At 28.9% G+C, this 16,209-nt stretch overlaps 5 protein-coding genes and 1 long non-coding RNA gene across 11 annotated transcripts in view; 4 read left to right on the top strand and 2 right to left on the bottom strand.

Moving 5' to 3' along the window:
• Positions 1-3,999, bottom strand: part of LOC122715901 (proto-oncogene tyrosine-protein kinase ROS) — a 28,058-nt gene extending 24,059 nt beyond the window's left edge. Inside the window, exons 1-3 of one of the 4 annotated variants that reach the window (XM_043938477.1) lie at positions 3,544-3,999; positions 1,838-2,082; positions 1,478-1,590 (exon numbers count right to left, since the gene is read on the bottom strand). In XM_043938477.1, the coding sequence (XP_043794412.1) occupies positions 1,478-1,480 (3 nt within the window). In that variant the 5' untranslated portion in view covers positions 1,481-1,590; positions 1,838-2,082; positions 3,544-3,999. Of the gene's footprint in view, positions 1-1,477; positions 1,591-1,837; positions 2,083-2,619; positions 2,917-3,543 lie in introns of those variants that run through there. The other 3 variants (XM_043938476.1, XM_043938478.1, XM_043938479.1) reach the window with 3 other exon arrangements.
• LOC122715904 (prefoldin subunit 3) lies at positions 187-5,345 on the top strand. 2 transcript variants are annotated; one of them, XM_043938482.1, is made up of 4 exons: positions 187-373; positions 4,009-4,092; positions 4,519-5,063; positions 5,188-5,345. In XM_043938482.1, exons 1-3 carry the CDS (start codon positions 332-334, stop codon positions 5,005-5,007), a joined length of 615 nt encoding a protein of 204 aa, XP_043794417.1. In that variant the 5' UTR covers positions 187-331; the 3' UTR covers positions 5,008-5,063; positions 5,188-5,345. The 2 variants fall into 2 exon arrangements, with proteins under 2 accessions (XP_043794417.1, XP_043794418.1); XM_043938483.1 differs by having other exon boundaries at positions 229-373; positions 3,974-4,092.
• A 136-nt stretch (positions 5,346-5,481) lies between these two features.
• Positions 5,482-6,907, bottom strand: LOC122715906 (c-Myc-binding protein). Of its 2 annotated transcripts, none has more exons than XM_043938487.1 (3): positions 6,599-6,907; positions 6,072-6,193; positions 5,482-5,967 (listed from the first exon to the last, which is right to left on the bottom strand). In XM_043938487.1, the coding sequence occupies exons 1-3, from the start codon at positions 6,599-6,601 to the stop codon at positions 5,823-5,825; spliced, it is 270 nt and encodes an 89-aa protein (XP_043794422.1). In that variant the 5' UTR covers positions 6,602-6,907; the 3' UTR covers positions 5,482-5,822. The 2 variants fall into 2 exon arrangements, with proteins under 2 accessions (XP_043794422.1, XP_043794421.1); XM_043938486.1 differs by lacking the exon at positions 6,599-6,907 and adding an exon at positions 6,368-6,525.
• Positions 6,908-7,013: 106 nt separating this feature from the next.
• Positions 7,014-8,041, top strand: LOC122715903 (transmembrane protein 267). Its single transcript, XM_043938481.1, has 2 exons — positions 7,014-7,396; positions 7,617-8,041. Exons 1-2 carry the CDS (start codon positions 7,106-7,108, stop codon positions 7,947-7,949), a joined length of 624 nt encoding a protein of 207 aa, XP_043794416.1. The 5' UTR covers positions 7,014-7,105; the 3' UTR covers positions 7,950-8,041.
• Positions 8,042-8,342: 301 nt separating this feature from the next.
• LOC122715905 lies at positions 8,343-11,328 on the top strand. Its single transcript, XM_043938485.1, has 3 exons — positions 8,343-9,202; positions 10,184-10,305; positions 10,972-11,328. The coding sequence occupies exons 1-3, from the start codon at positions 9,200-9,202 to the stop codon at positions 11,162-11,164; spliced, it is 318 nt and encodes a 105-aa protein (XP_043794420.1). The 5' UTR covers positions 8,343-9,199; the 3' UTR covers positions 11,165-11,328.
• Positions 11,329-12,123: 795 nt separating this feature from the next.
• On the top strand, positions 12,124-15,814 carry LOC122715859. Its single transcript, XR_006346915.1, has 3 exons — positions 12,124-12,861; positions 15,121-15,419; positions 15,497-15,814. It is a non-coding gene; the product is annotated as an uncharacterized LOC122715859 (long non-coding RNA).
• Positions 15,815-16,209: the final 395 nt, after the last annotated feature.

Raw genomic sequence — 16,209 nt, 5'->3', positions numbered from 1 at the left:
TGGCAAGCATAAGAGCAACTGACTCCGAATGGCCACTAGAGAGTCAACTATCCCCCACCATGGCAACCCTTATCTGTTGCACTCTGCTTGACCAATTCCGTACAGTGGTGGTAGGTATACTACCAGGCTAGCGTGTGCACATGAAGCCATTATGGCATATGCCTGTGGAGTGTCTGAAGATGAACAAAAAGAATAAACGATCTGAACTTTCGTTTGTGCAGGTCCGACTGACCAATGGTCAATTGGTAGATTGACCTGTTCTTACTATCCTCGTAAACTTTCATTCATATATTCGCACGTGCCGCTTTTAGTCGGGTACCCACGTTGTCCGATGTCAAGAAAGCCTGGAAAAAATGAGTTGCGAAGAAAAATGGTATGATTTTTTTTTGTTATTTTTTAAAATAGTGTACATATTAGAATATTTATAATTTTTTAAAGCTAAAAATGATTTGTTCAAATAAGTTTTTTTAGTTTTAGAAATTTATAATTTAATTATAATGTTACAAGATTTTACATAATTTTGTTTAATATTTTAATATATATATAATATATTTTATATATTAGTATATTTTATATATATATAGTATATTTAATTAGTTAAGGAAAGAATATTTAGTTAAACGTTGGATTAAATTTAAATTTAAATTACACATTGGTTGAAGATCATTTCATTAACTCAACCATCTTCTTCTGTTGTGTTAGATTGAAAATAGTCGGATGGTACAAAGTAAATTTGAGGCTGAGTTTCGAGTAAATATTACTTATATTGACGTTTCGAAAAAGAATGCATCCTTTCTAAAAATTTTTGTACACATACCATTCGTTTTGACACCCTTAGAAACCAATGCTTTTTGTTGACAATATACCCAATGGATATATTATTATTCACTTAAAACTTTCACTTTTTCATATAAGAAAAAGTAAATTTTCCATAATTATTTATGATTATTATTATTACATAATAATAAAAATAAATTTTCTTTGATAGATAAACACATAGTTGTTTGTTTAATATTGTTTCTCAGTCTTTGTCCGCTGTAGCCGAGTCAAAACGATGACTCATTTCGACAGATTAAATCTGCGGACGACAAGAGTCTGTATTATGTTGTGTTACTATTGTCAGTCACGGACCAATGCATTGAGTCTTTCTTTTCGATGACCCGAAAGCGATCTATTCTTCGATGTGTACGCATATCTATTCGATCATGGAGGAATTCGATTTACCTACGTTTGCGTTAATGCCGTGCCTCGTAAATATTTTCGTGACATTACATGAATAGAAATATTTTTAGTTCATAAATATAAAATTTTACGTTCTACGCGATAACTTAAAACTTAGAACAAACTCTTCATTATCAATCCTTTTCTCAATTTCTTGTATTACCAGTTCCAGAAGTTGTTGAAATTCTTTCCTTAAGTACGTCATACACTTAATACAAACAATTATCAATATAATTAGCATAAATTATGTAATTACCATGCTTAAGAAAAGTCTTTTCTCTTCTTTTTTTTCTTCATTTCGTCAGATTTATCATTTATAAATCATTCCTAGAACATCTTTTGTTTGCAATTTCTTGAACAATTGAAATACTAAAATAAAATAAATATATTGAAGGTATTGATATCTTTTAATATTCTTAATAATTAATTTTAGTTATATTATAATTATAAAAAAAAAATCTCGGATAAAGAGAAAGATTTTACTTCGACAATGAAAAGCGAAAACCAATCAATTAACGCAACGAGATTATGGACAAACGAATTCAGAACAGCTTGTTATGAAACGGCAACGATCTGTGGCACGTTAGTTCCAACCTCAATGGCGGTTACAGGTTACCTAGGGCTTCCTGCGGAAATGGCCAATATACTCCTCCGACCTCCAACTCACTCAGTCACTCGCTCACTCGGATCACTCCTGTTTGGTGTACCCCGTACCTATATGATCGCCCTGTCGCTCGACACGTACTTGTTACGGGTCATCATCGTGATCTATGCGCCTACAACAAATGTTACATCCTTAATCTGTCCTAGCCTGCTAATCCTACGCTCGTGCTGAACGAGAAAGTTGACATTATTCTGCAACTGTAGACAGATCAAGTATTATTTCGCATAGCAATTATAACGTGTTTAATTCGATGAGAAGCAAATATTGTTTCGCTATTTTGGAGGTTATAATTAAAATGACAAATATCAATCGATAGATCACTAGTTTATTCTGTACAAGATTTAAAAAGATGAAATTAAAAGATAATCTCGCATAATAATTTATTATATATGTTTTTTCAAAGACTGATGTAATTCAAGAAACAGAGGGGCAAGTTGTAATTTTCCAAGCTACTTTTCTTCATATTTTGTAATGAAAGAAAATATATATTATATTAAAATCCATAAAAATATTACACATAAAAATCTTTTAATAGAATGATTATTTTAGAAAAATGATTATTTTGATACATAAGAGAAGATTTATTAACAAAGTGATTATAAAAAAGATGTTTCTCAAGATGCGACCCAATTCACATGTGTTCGTGATCCATCGTTTGTTTTGCATACAACGTAATTGTAATACAAAAGAAAGAACTTTTTGTAAGATATCTCAACGACTAGTCTAAGACTTACATTCTGCTTTACACGATACAGCAATAATTCGGGTCTATTAGACCAATAAAGTATATCAAAGAGAAGGAATGCGCCCCGCGTCAATCGTACATAGTGTCAGTTTGTCTGTCCGTGCTTTGATATACGGGGTGCGGGTGGACAGATAATTTAGATTGAATACAACTGTATATTAAGAGTAAAACTGAAGAGAATGATTAAGAAAAAAATAAAAATTTTTCATAGTAAGAAATAATAATTTTTTTATATAAAATATTTAAAAAAAAAAGCATTTAAGAATTTTCTTTAAAAAAATTTATATCTGCTTATAAGATAGAAATAAAAAATTTAATTTACATATATATGTATACATTAATAAATTAATAAATTTCTTTCATGATTATGATATTTTCATTAATATATTTTTTATATTTTCATATTTTGATATTGAATATATTTTTTTTAAAATAAGATGAGATGAAAGAAATTAATTAAACGAATTAATATATAATTTTCCCATCATTTATATTCGCAATATTATAATCATGTATATTATATGAATATCTATGCAATTACTTCAAATCACTTGCATATTAAAGAAAAAAATCTTTATGATTAAAATAATAATTCTTAATTAATAAAATGTAGAAATGTCTATTGAATAGGAACAAAGAAAGTTCAATTTAACCAATCCCATGAAGCTTTAAATGCTTCTCAAAGATAATTGTTATCTTTATCAGAAATTAATTGCGATTCAATAATTTCTCTAATACGCGAGTGAAAGCAATACCTATCATTTATTAATTTATTATTTTTTTAATTAGAAGTTATATTTATTGTGAAATATTATTTAATACTTAAAAATTCTACGTAATATAACATTTTTGAGTTAATAAGTTGTTATTAATTTATAATATAATAATTATAATATTCTTTTTAGGTACTTACTTATTATATTTTTATCTTAAGAATTTTGTTATTTTTTAAAAATTTTGTTGATTTTTATCAGTGCTTTTTGCTATTCATCTTTCCTAGTGAACAATTTTTTATTCTCATTTTATATATAAAATGTAAATATATTAGGTTCGTAACTATTAAAACATAAAATAAATATTATGTAGATAATATTCTTAATAATATTTATAACTTTAATAATATTTCAATTTATCACCAGAGACCGCCACCTCTCGGATTGGAATTCAAATCTGACAATTATTTATATATATATTTTACAATTTTTAATTTGTATTTTTAAATAATATTTTGAATGTAGCATATGAAATATTATTTTTATATTATCATTATACTATATATATATTTATATGTTAAATTTATATGAAGTAAAAATTTTTAACTGCTAAAATAGTCATGTAAACAGGTCTCATATTATGAGGTTTTATATGGTAATTCAAGATGGAAGACGGTGAAAATAAAGCGGACGTTGGGCTGGATAAAGAGAAAAAGTCGTACGCTGGAATACCGGAAGCCGAATTTGTAGTAAGTATATTATTCTAATAAAAAATTTACATAATATATTATTATAATATTGCTATCAATACATAAATTTAATATATTACATTATATTATGATATATATTTTTACAAAGGAATAATCCTCGTGATTATCGATAATTCTGTAAAATTTTATCAAATAAATCTTGTAAAATTTATGTAACAAAAAAAAAGATAAAATTTTTTTTCTTTTATTCTAATATTTTTTATACTAAATTTTTGCTTATTAGTATAATATATAAAAATACACAATACTTTTTCGTATATACGTTATGCTAACCGTATATGGTCAGAACAGATTTAAATATAATATAAATATAATAAATATTATTATTTTTGTAATATATATTATTTATTTTTATTTTAATGCTATTTTAAAATTTTTATACATTTTACAAATTTTTTAATATAGGACGATGTCGACGCTTTCATGGCGAGACCTGAAAATGAATCGGCAGATAAAGTGTTACAAAAGTTGGATGAAAACCATGGCAAATATAAATTTATGGAATATAATTTATTTAATAAAAGAAGACGTTTGAAAGCTCAGATTCCAGATTTAGAAAGATCATTAGACATGATCAAAAAATTACAACAAGAGAAAGACAAAAGCAAAGAACTAGAAACACAATTTCTTTTATCAGAACAAGTTTATGCAAAAGCTGTTATTCCTCCTACTGATAAAGTGTGTTTGTGGTTAGGAGCTAATGTTATGCTAGAATATACATTGGATGATGCACAAGAAATGTTAACAAAAAATATTGAAGCAGCAAAGAGAAATCTAGGTTATGTAGAACATGATTTAGATTTTGTGAGAGATCAATTTACTACAACAGAAGTTAACATGGCACGTATTTATAATTGGGAAGTAAAACGCAGACAAGCTGCTAAACCAACATGAAGGCTGTTTTTTTAATAAATTTAATATGCACGCAATGAATGCCTAAAACTCAAAAGGTAATTATGAAGAAGTAAATGCAAAAGGAATTCACATATATCATTATTTATTATATAATTTTAATAATTTTATGTATAATATATAATATAATAATATTTTAATATTCTTATTCTTTTTTTAAAGGTTACTTACATTACACTGTCAAATGGAAAGAGCCTGTGAATAAAAAGTACTGTTGGAAATTATCAATGAAATAAAGAACTCGAATACCATTTAGGTTATAAGCTAGATACACCAATATTTATGTATATTGTCACAAATACATCTGAATTCTAACTTCATATGTTGTTTTGTGTATTTATAATAAGATTATTACCACATTTATTATATTAAACTTAATTGGCTTATTTTGATATTTTTGCAAAAAAAAAAATATACAACTTATATAAAAAACAAAATAATACATTATATTTATTAATATCAGAAATATCACAAACCAAAAAATTTAATTTGATTTTTACTTTCTAATTTATCATCCTGTTTGTATACTTTAATTACAAACTAGATCTTATGTTATAAACACGTATAATTTTGTTAAAAAACAAATATAAAAAGTATCATCTATACTTTTGTGAACATGATAAGAAATAGGCTTATAACTAATGGAATTTGCATGAAACTTAATTTATCTTATGTTTTAAACTGTATCAGAAAGTGATTTGCTATATCTATTTTTAAGGCACATAGTCGATCTGACTTTCTGTAAAAGTCAGTGTCCAGCAGGGACTAGTATCCTATTATAACTAAATCTTCGTGAATTAATCTGTTCCTTCATCTGCTTCATATTTCACCAACTTTGTCTTTAACTCATTGATTTTGGCTTTAGCTTCTTCTAATTCTTTTTTTAATGTTTGTACTTCCACATCAACTTCTGTGATGCCTCCTAGATTTAGACGAATATATCTATGATATTATTTAGGAAATTATTTTCCAATAAAAATTCGAATTAACATTAATATTTTTGTATTATAATATGAATGTATCAATTATAAATTTTAAAAGGATACTCTAAAGCATCATCTGGTTTTTCTGGTTCTTCATATAAAGACACAAGTACTTTCGTAAGAGCATCCATCACTCCTGCTCTTTCCAGATATTTTCTAAATTCTTCTCTTTTAGAATCAGGTGGCTATAATAAATATTGCAAAAATTAAAAATAATAAAAATTAATAGATTTATAAAATTTACTAAATTATACGCATAATAATAAAACACTTTGAATCAATAACACTGCAAAAGATATTACATCGCCATCGTTATTGAAGAAATTATATTAAATAAGAACGTATAGATTTAGCATTACCTTGAAATTCGACATTTTTATTACCACAAATTATTACAACAATACTTGGAAAATACTATTTTAGCAAATAGTTCAAAGAATTTCCGACAACACGTGTTTGATAAATCACACAATACGGAACAGATACAAGCCTTTATGATGCTCATTCAGAACAAATGCTATATGATATACGCGATTTTCAAAACAATGAATGTACGAAACAATTTTTAATTAAAAAAAATCATCATTTACCATTTTGAGAAGTGAATTCAATATATAGTAACAGTAAAAATTACTTTCTCTTTCTTTTTCACTTCCTTTCACAAATACAATTTACGAAACTTGTGTGCTTTCAATAATAAACTTCGAATGTCACAATTTATTTCGATCGGAAACACTATAATCAAAAAAGTATTCAGTTTGGACCTATATCTGATGCCATTCTATAATTTCGTGTCATAAAATTTAAATTGTTACAAAGTTAGTAGTTAAAATATCTTCTCTCATATAATAAAGAATTATAAACAAAATTAATATAAGCACTTATTAATTAATGTAAAATTTTATTTTATTTAAAAAATATATTAAATTTATTGATATAAATTTAGCTAAAATAAAATATAATGAGAGATATCATACACACACTATATAAAAGCATTGATTATTCAATATGGCGAGGTAATGTTTGTAATATAATTTTTCTCTAACTTTTTATAAATTAAAGAAAAAAAGCTTTGAATTTTTTTTAAAAACTTTGTTATGATGTTTTTGGGAAGAAAAGAAGTTTTTTTAAGAATAGTGCTAACTGGTGCCATAGGTATTTGTTCGTTCATTGGTGATCAAGGATTGAAACATGGAAAGACTGCCATGACACGCGCGATTTTTGACAATGTCACTCACGCAATTGTTGGTGGACTTACTTGGGCAGTTATCTTAAATTTGTCAAAAAAACCTCTTATACAAAACTTTCCTAGCATTTTCTTGTGTTTTTCTTTATCATCTTTTATCGACATAGATCATTTTATTGCAGCAGGCAGTTGGAAGTTAAGTGTGAGTGATATCATAACCTTTTATCGTTTAAATAATCAGCATATCTTATTTATAGGGAATAATAATGAAATTTTTCGTATAAATATGAAACTTGAAATTTCGTTTTGAAAATTATATATATCGTTATAGATATCGTTATTTAATATTTTATTATATATCATATTTCAAAAAAAATATTAATTATAACTTGATATAATGATATTTACATAATTTCTTACAGGATGCAACACATTTAGAAAAAAGACCATTTTTTCATTGTACCACTCTACCTATAACATTATGGCTTATGTTAAATTTTTATTCAAGTGTATTTAATCATCCAAAATTCAGTTATTATTCTTGGATAATATTAGCAAGCTTTCTAAGCCATCATATAAGAGATGGTACAAGAAGAGGTTTATGGTTTTGTCCTATTGGTTCTACACAACCTATTCCATATTATTTATACTTAAGTATGAGTATGATACTTCCTCATGTGCTACAATGGTTGATGATACCATCTATGCATGAATATAAGTCTTCAGATAATGAAACATTAATTGATATTGTGTAAATAGTATAAAGTAAATATGGCTAAATGTATATAATATGTATAAATATACATGTATATATATCAATGTAATTTTTATATTAATATATCATGTATATTTTTTATAATTTATATATTTTTAATCATATTTATTACAAATAAATATTACATTTTTTATAAGCTTTTATAAAGTAACAAAGATTATAAATATAATAATATTTTAATTTATTTATTATTTAATTAAGAGGAATAAAAATAAAAAATATTTTAAGAAATATATTTGTTTTTGCATTATAGCAAACAATTACGTAAACAATTTGACCTAATTAAAAGTGCAACTTTTATATTTATCGTTAAATGCATAAAAATAAGCATAAAATATCAAAACAGGAAAAACTTACATAAATACATTAAAAAGGGTTCGTCCATAATGTTTATGCGTATCCATAATGTTTACATACTTGTTTCCAGAGACACATGTGTTCAGTAAACGAGCATTGTTCATGTATGCCGGTCTCTTGTATCGTGTATCTCTATACATAGATCCATATTCGATTGCGATGTAAAAATTTAACGATACCCACGTAAATATATGCGTGCTGGTGTAATATGTAGGGATTTGAGTGAACGCGGAGGACGCAGATGCCCTTGCAAGAAGTCAGCCGCGCGCACACGTGTGTACACGTACACCTTCCACAAGTTGGAGGGGTTTATCAGCATTCAGCATTGCTTTGTTGGCACTGTTATACACTTTACTTCACTCTCGTCCCGCGATCTTATATTAGTGTTCATTTACCTAGTCACCTATTCCACCGAACAACGATGGTGTTTACGACGCCGTTCAATGAAATTTTAAAACAATCAATCTCGTGATCGAAAATTTCAACAAGTGTTATTATCTTACTATCTCTTCCGTGTTTTCACAGTGAAATACCGTTTGATTTTTGTTACGAGAAATTAATTTTTCGTTCTGGACATATTTTTAGTGAACTATTATCGCTTGTTAAATGTGTTATTCGAGAAAACTATCGATGACATTGAGTTACATTATCTCCGCTATGTGATATTTTCTTATACATAATATTTTTAAAAATTTTATACGAATAATAAAAATTTTTGAACGGGAGCTCTACAATGCCGCCAGGTTTTCGCAGATATCACATCAACTATGATAATGCGTTGATACCGATATCTTGATCGTGTATATACGCCAGTCCAATATTACCTCCAGGGAGATCCCGTGTCATACTTGCTACGTTTATATTATATTTACCATGGTGAGTACACATTGTTCCGATTTTTCTATGGATTGTATTCAAACCGTTTCTGAAATCTATGGAATGCTATGACTCTTGATCATAAATTGTGTTTCAGTTAAAATGTCAAATATTACAAATCATGTGATATAATTTCGCTTTAATTATATGTATATCAAGATTGTCGTTCGTTTTATTATTGTAATGAATAGTTAGTCCATCTATCGACTAATTCCGTCGTACATAATTATTTCATGTATTATTGTTGATAAAACAATAATAATTTTATTTAGAGCGATTTTACATACATAGTTAATTATTTTTTTTATTTGAATTTTACAATTATTGTTACTTATGTACATATGTATTAATGCTTTCACATGAAATGAGGCTAATCACAAAATCATAATAAAGCATGTTTTGTAATAGTAATTACGACCACTCGAACGGATGCTTATTACAGATGCAACAATGTTCAAGGTTGAATTGGCGTAAGAAGAATCACTGGAATTATACGATGAAAGTGATTTGCTGATGATATTAACAATTCTATTACATTCAGCATAAGATAATGACATTCACAGTATTATGCATTTTACCATTCATACGAATTCCGAACGGTTTGCATGGCAAAACAAACTTATGATTCGTAAATTTCCTGTTTGCATTCAATATATTTATTAGTTTTTATGGCATCAGACGCATTAATCGCAAGTTACGAAATAACGTTTCGAGGAAGTGCAAAGCAACCATGCGTGACAAAGATTCTTTCACATTCTTGCATTCTCACTATTTCCATCTTTGTTACGCCCTCGCTGTATTAGCACATTTCGAATTTTTCTCATCAAAAATAATTCTTTAATCGTTTGATAGATTTTATTTTTTATTTTAAAAATAGTTTCAAAGCAATCGTATTAATTGATAAATCGTTAACGATATTTAAGAATTTTTAAAAATGTTTTCTTATCAATAAGATTTAAAATTAAATGTTTAATTTTCTAGGAAGCCGATGAGTTGGTATTGTATTTTGCTATAGCAGGTGGGATTACTGCTGGTGCTTTGCTAGTGCTGTTCATTTTAGTGTGCGTACTGTTTGTCAAAGTGAATCGATTATCAACAGACGGGTAAGTACATAACTTCTTTCATTCGATAGCATTTCTTTTTTTTTTTTTTGTTTGCAAGAATTTATTCCTAATTTTCGCTTTTAATTCAATGCTATTAAGCTTTGCTTAAAACGGATAATAAAACGAAATGAATGCACAGCAGGCTTTGCTTGTTGAATGATTTAGTTTCAACGTTATTTTAATTAAAATATTTGACGGGTTTTTTGATTAAACTCGATGGATATCAGTGGCATAGCCGGCGTTTCATTTTGTTGGGACGAGCCACGTTCTCGACGAACTAGGAATCCGAATAAGTCACGTAAGATTTACATTCTAAAGAGCAAATATGATTGTCGACTCGTGGTAATATTGGGACGTGCGAGTGAAAAAAAAATTAATTCATGACTCATTACGGCATCGATATCGTATCTTTGCTGCGAGCAAAACGATTGTTTAGCTTATCTTAGTAAAAGAATGTGTAATGGATATGGGAATTAAAACAGCTTATACGCGACTAAATTTTTTTTTCTTTTTTAAAATTATTTTTCTACTTCCCTCTATAGATATTTTAATCATTTTTTTTAATTCACTTCATGAATTTTTCGAATTAGAATTTGCTTTTAAATATATTAATTTGTTTTTATTTCTAATAATAATTATTTTAACAAATCGATAAAAATTGTTCAGGTCCAATCAACTGAATAGACAAACAAGTATGATGGCAGACTTTTGTTACACGAATCCCACAATTGTACCAGGAGAATTACTATCACGTCGTGGATTCTCGATGTACAGCGGTTCCGATAACTATAATGATGATTATGGAACAAAAAAAGATCATCATTTTGGTACTTATCACGAAGCACGATCAAAATTTTGACTAAAATTAATAAGTTTGAATAACAGACTGTATACATAATTTCTGTAATTTTCAATCATATACCATACTAAAAGTTTGATTAATTTTGTATAATAAATTAAAATTACGTTATTTATCAGTTTATAAGATATAAGACTTACATAAATTTTTAATTTTCATCTGCCATAAAAATTTGTTTATATATACATAGTTATTTATATATAATATATTAAAAAACGAACAAAAAACAAAGAAATATAAAAATATAATTAATTAATATATTTTATAGAGTAATAATTAATAAAAAATAAATTTTATTTAGATATACTTTATCTATAGATGGTAATGTCTCGCAAAACAAAAAATCAACTATGTAGTACATTCAGTTACCGATAGATTTCGCTATATGCATTAGTCGCTCAGGGAAATAAGTATAAAAAAAAAAAAAGTTATTGAAAATCAGTAAAATTAAATAGAGTAGTTAATTTGCACAGCTTAATTAAAATAATTATTACTAAAAATTGTTTCTATTATTTATTTCTTGAATAATTTATTTTTTATTTTTAATTAACAGTGATTAAATTCCAAAGATATTCTCTATATAAAATAGCGTTTGTTTTGTTTGTAATGTATATTATTTATAATAAATACCATTATGTTTCTTAATTTTATTGATTATTCATTTCATTTATATTGTTTCATTATTATTGTTTCACATATCATTTATACATTGCCATTATTTTTGTTTTTATCGAAAATAACATTTCATTAAAATATAATTTCATTTCATTAAAATATATATATATATATATATATATATATATATATAAATTAAATATGTTTTTTTATTGCGATTGCAGAAATTAATATTTTCAATTTAAGATTTTTTAAAATCATGAAAAATACTGTACATGATTTTATCAAAATCGATTTTATATATAAATCATTACATATTTTATAGTTTAGGATTGAATTTTATCAATAAATTATACATTATATTTATATCCACAAATTGTATATAATCCTCTTATCGTGCATTTCCATTAATGTCCACTTAACTCTCGAACAACGTGTGTGTTCCAATAATTATTCTCTCGCGATCCGATGTCACTTCAGAAATTGAACACCACCCTGGTATTCTGATCCCTCGAGGGTCTTCGATACCTTCCACTCGAATCACAAAAAGAATCGATGAATAAAATTTGTATCGATAACTAGAGAGCGCCAAGGTAGAAAGTTCCTTATACAATTGCGATCCATTGTCATTGTCTTAATTTAAATACCAAAGAAATCAAGAAGAAAAACAAATTAAAATTTTTATTATGTTTAACAGTTACGAATATTACAAAATGATTCCAAGAAATGATTCTAGATACACGTAAGGAAAATTTACGACTTCATATATGTATAAGTGCTTGCACCAGGTACTTTGCAGATTTTTTTTTTAGAGCGGAAGTGGAGCACCTTCCGACCGATATACGCAACAACGTCAAAGTGGGTGGCGATGAGGATGTAGGTAGGGATACAGACGATGCTACGGGGAGTAGGCAATAGCATGGGGATAGGCCGTAATTGGTATAAAATCATCGAGCAAACACATCGGACAAGACAGCCTGAGGGTTGTGGGCGGTGTTACGTGCCGTTGCCTTGGTAACCATGGGGCGACTCTGCTAAAGCACCCCTTCGCCTTGATTGCGCACAGGCCCATCCGTTCATGTGTACGTATGCTATGTTACTCATGAATGTGTGTTAGTGTTGTACGCGTACTGCATGCATTTATATATGTATATATATATATACAAAAGCGCCATCTCGTCTACATGCCAGATTTACAAGACGCGTACTTACACGATTCACTTTTTCACTGTTACGCGATTCCTGTCGACCCTTTATGTATGAGAAACTATCCATAATCATTGGCATACCACCGTACACGAGATCAATTACCGTTCTTTAGAAAATAAATTCTCGAGAACATTTTATCGAGAATTTTTGTCATTACATCGTAGTTGCCGATGAAATTTATATTCTAATCAGACTTTTAAAATATATAGTTTATAGTTATTTATACAGCTATAATACGATAATTTTTATATAGAGTTGATATATAAATCTATTTTTCAATTAATTTATTGAATTAAATTATAGGTGTTTATGAATGAACATTGAAATAAAAATTATAGGAGTGTGCTATTAAGCTTTCCCCCTTAATAATAAGCGAATATCACGCCCTCTCTATTTAGATATACCTTCACATAAGTGCTTTCACCGGCACACGCAACTTGTCGAGTGTTTAGTTTAACCGCACCCCGTGAATCCGCGTTTATGCTCCTAATCAGGCAGGATTACGGTCAGTTTCGTCCTGTCCCTCGTAAACCATGCCACGAGACATATGTTATTCTTTGAGCGTTCAATCGCAACGTGCCATGTTATTCTTTCGTTTTCTAGCGAATAATACGAACAGATTAACAATAAGACTCACTGCACGCGTCAGGAAAAACGTAATCTATTTCAAACAAAAAAAAAAAAATTCTATTTACACAATAAATTTTCATTTTTAATTGCTTATATATATATATATATATATTTATAATTCTAGATTTTTATTTTATATTCGATTAAATATCTCTTTCATCGTGCATAGTTTCGTTGCTTTATCATCGGATTTCTTGCACAATGACGGCAACTTTCTGCGTTGCCACAAGATACAGGTCAAGGACGTATTAAGCCTTAGGCCTTTGAAATTTCTAACAACATAATTTTGATGATGCAAACGTTCAAAAACAGACAATTATTGTATCCCCCGTCTTGACAAAAATCAAGACAAATTCTGATTTTGAAATACATTAAAAAAAAAATAAAACGTGCGTACATATAATTTTTTTTTTCTTTTCACATTATAAATTAACTTTATCCAATATAAAAAATCTCATCAATACAATCTTCTATTCCAGATACTACTGTTGATCTTAGTTGAAAACGTTGAAACATCATCTTTTCATCGCGTTATACACTTCAAACGCTTTTCCCGACAAGATCACATCTAACAAGAAACTCCAATTTTCATAATCATTCTGTCAAAGAGTCGATCATCGAGCGTCCCTCGATTTTGGTCAAATTAAAGCGCGTTCGAGGTTCCTTTCTCCGGTCGGCTTAATGGCGGTCAGCGTCGAGACGTCGCCGTCGGGAACGGGACGCATCCCGCGACGGGTGATCGCGCAATTTTACAGGATCGTGGCTGCGTCACATTCGTTGGCCGAAGAATTTAACGAGGCGCACGCGACTCGCCCTCCTCGCCGAACCGATCACCGGTTCCAGTCACACACGCTCGATAATAGCGGCCCTCCTGAACGTGAACACCCTTATCCAATGTGTCCTCGTTACACCAATCTCACGGCTGATGTATATTCATGGACCTGTCCACGCACATCGAATTGGAATCAAGAAAATGCCAACTATCTCTCATCGTGTCTATTGAGCGGTTAGTTCGATCGTAGAATCATGGATTTTGAATAATGTACGATCAAATCTAGATTGTAGAACGGTGTTTGGTCAGGAGCTTTGGTTTTGGAAAGATAGATCTAGAAAGATGATATCGAGGATCTCGTACAAATTGACGATCTTTACGAGATTCGTGAGATTCGGGTCAACTAATTCTTTCACTTGTCAATTTTTTCTCATTTTTTTTTTTTTTTTTTTTGTACGAGAATACGAGAATCTGGAACGAGAAGGAATCAATATCTTTAGAAGAAAAATATTTTGAAGAATAAAACTCGATAGAAAAATCCATCGAGGCATGGATAATTTTTCGTACAAGAGTCTTTTGCGTGAAACTTCATCTATACAAATGGAGGCAAACCTTTTTAAATTTTTTAGTTCTCACAGTGTTGAGTCGACTTTTAAATCGCACGATCTCAATGTGATTTTGTTCTCGAATAAAAAAATTAGTGACTCGTCCCTGGAACCTGTCTTTTTAGACGTCTAATGGCGGAACGAGCGTTCAGAGAACTGATGGCGATTATAAAGAGGCACGTGTCTCTCTTCATGAGAGAGGCCCCATGCAGGCAAGCACGCGGCCACCGAAAGCTAACCCAAGAATCGTACAAGGCACAATTAATTTATTGTTCGTGCCGGTATAGTGACAATCGAGGGAACGCCGGAGAAAAACAGGATCGTTGTTTTCTTCTATTTCGTCCGAGGGGTTCAGGGAACGGATGCTGCAAGCCGATCCTCGGCTTTGTCAACGGGGATAATTGTCAACGATTTTTGCAGAATGGTACGTACTTTTTTTATAATAATATATCTCGTGCAATTTCGTTTCGTTAATAATTATAAATAAATTTCTTGTTTAAGGGAGATCTCTAAAAAAAGATATCTTTTTCTATCCGAGAATTAAACGGTTCAAGATGGATGCATAATATATAATTTATAATATTTATAAGAGATCCAACGAGACATTAAAGAGTATTTCCAGCAAGCTCGTAGTCAAGCTTAATCTCCATAAATTCGTAAGGGAGAAGAAATATATCGCACTCTTGGTTTAATGTTATCTGCTTTTCGCCGGTATCTACAGCGAATTAGATCGGAGGTAATGAGAAATTTTTCTCAAAAAAAAAAAAAAAAAAAGAAGAAAAAGAAAAGAAAAAGAATTGTCTCGTTATTTATAAAGTATCTATCGAACGGCAATAAAAAAAAAAAAAAAAATTTCACTTGCAATAAGTAAAAAGATTAAATTCAATTTCATCAATTTTTACCAGAATAAAGAACTTAATAAAACGAAAAATAAATTATAATTTTCGTAATCATCCACAACGAACAATCTCCTCTAAGAAAAAAATTTAATTGGTTTATTTTGATCTCTTGTCATTTCCAAGTTTCAATTTCAATTTTGATGAAAGAACGAACTTGACCAATTTTCTGCAACTATTGAAAGAGGAGGATAATTTGAAACGGAGAAAGAGTGAAGAAGAGTGAAAGAGGAGGAGACAGAGTGGAAGAGAGAGAGACAGAGAGATAAAGAATTTTAATAAGATAGATCATCAGAGGAAAATATCGATTATATTTTT

Source organism: Apis laboriosa, unplaced genomic scaffold, assembly GCF_014066325.1.
Source record: "Apis laboriosa isolate Shangri-la unplaced genomic scaffold, ASM1406632v1 scaffold40_cov151, whole genome shotgun sequence".
In the NCBI taxonomy this organism is placed as follows: Eukaryota; Metazoa; Arthropoda; class Insecta; order Hymenoptera; family Apidae; genus Apis; species Apis laboriosa.
This window is presented reverse-complemented; position numbering and strand designations above follow the sequence as displayed.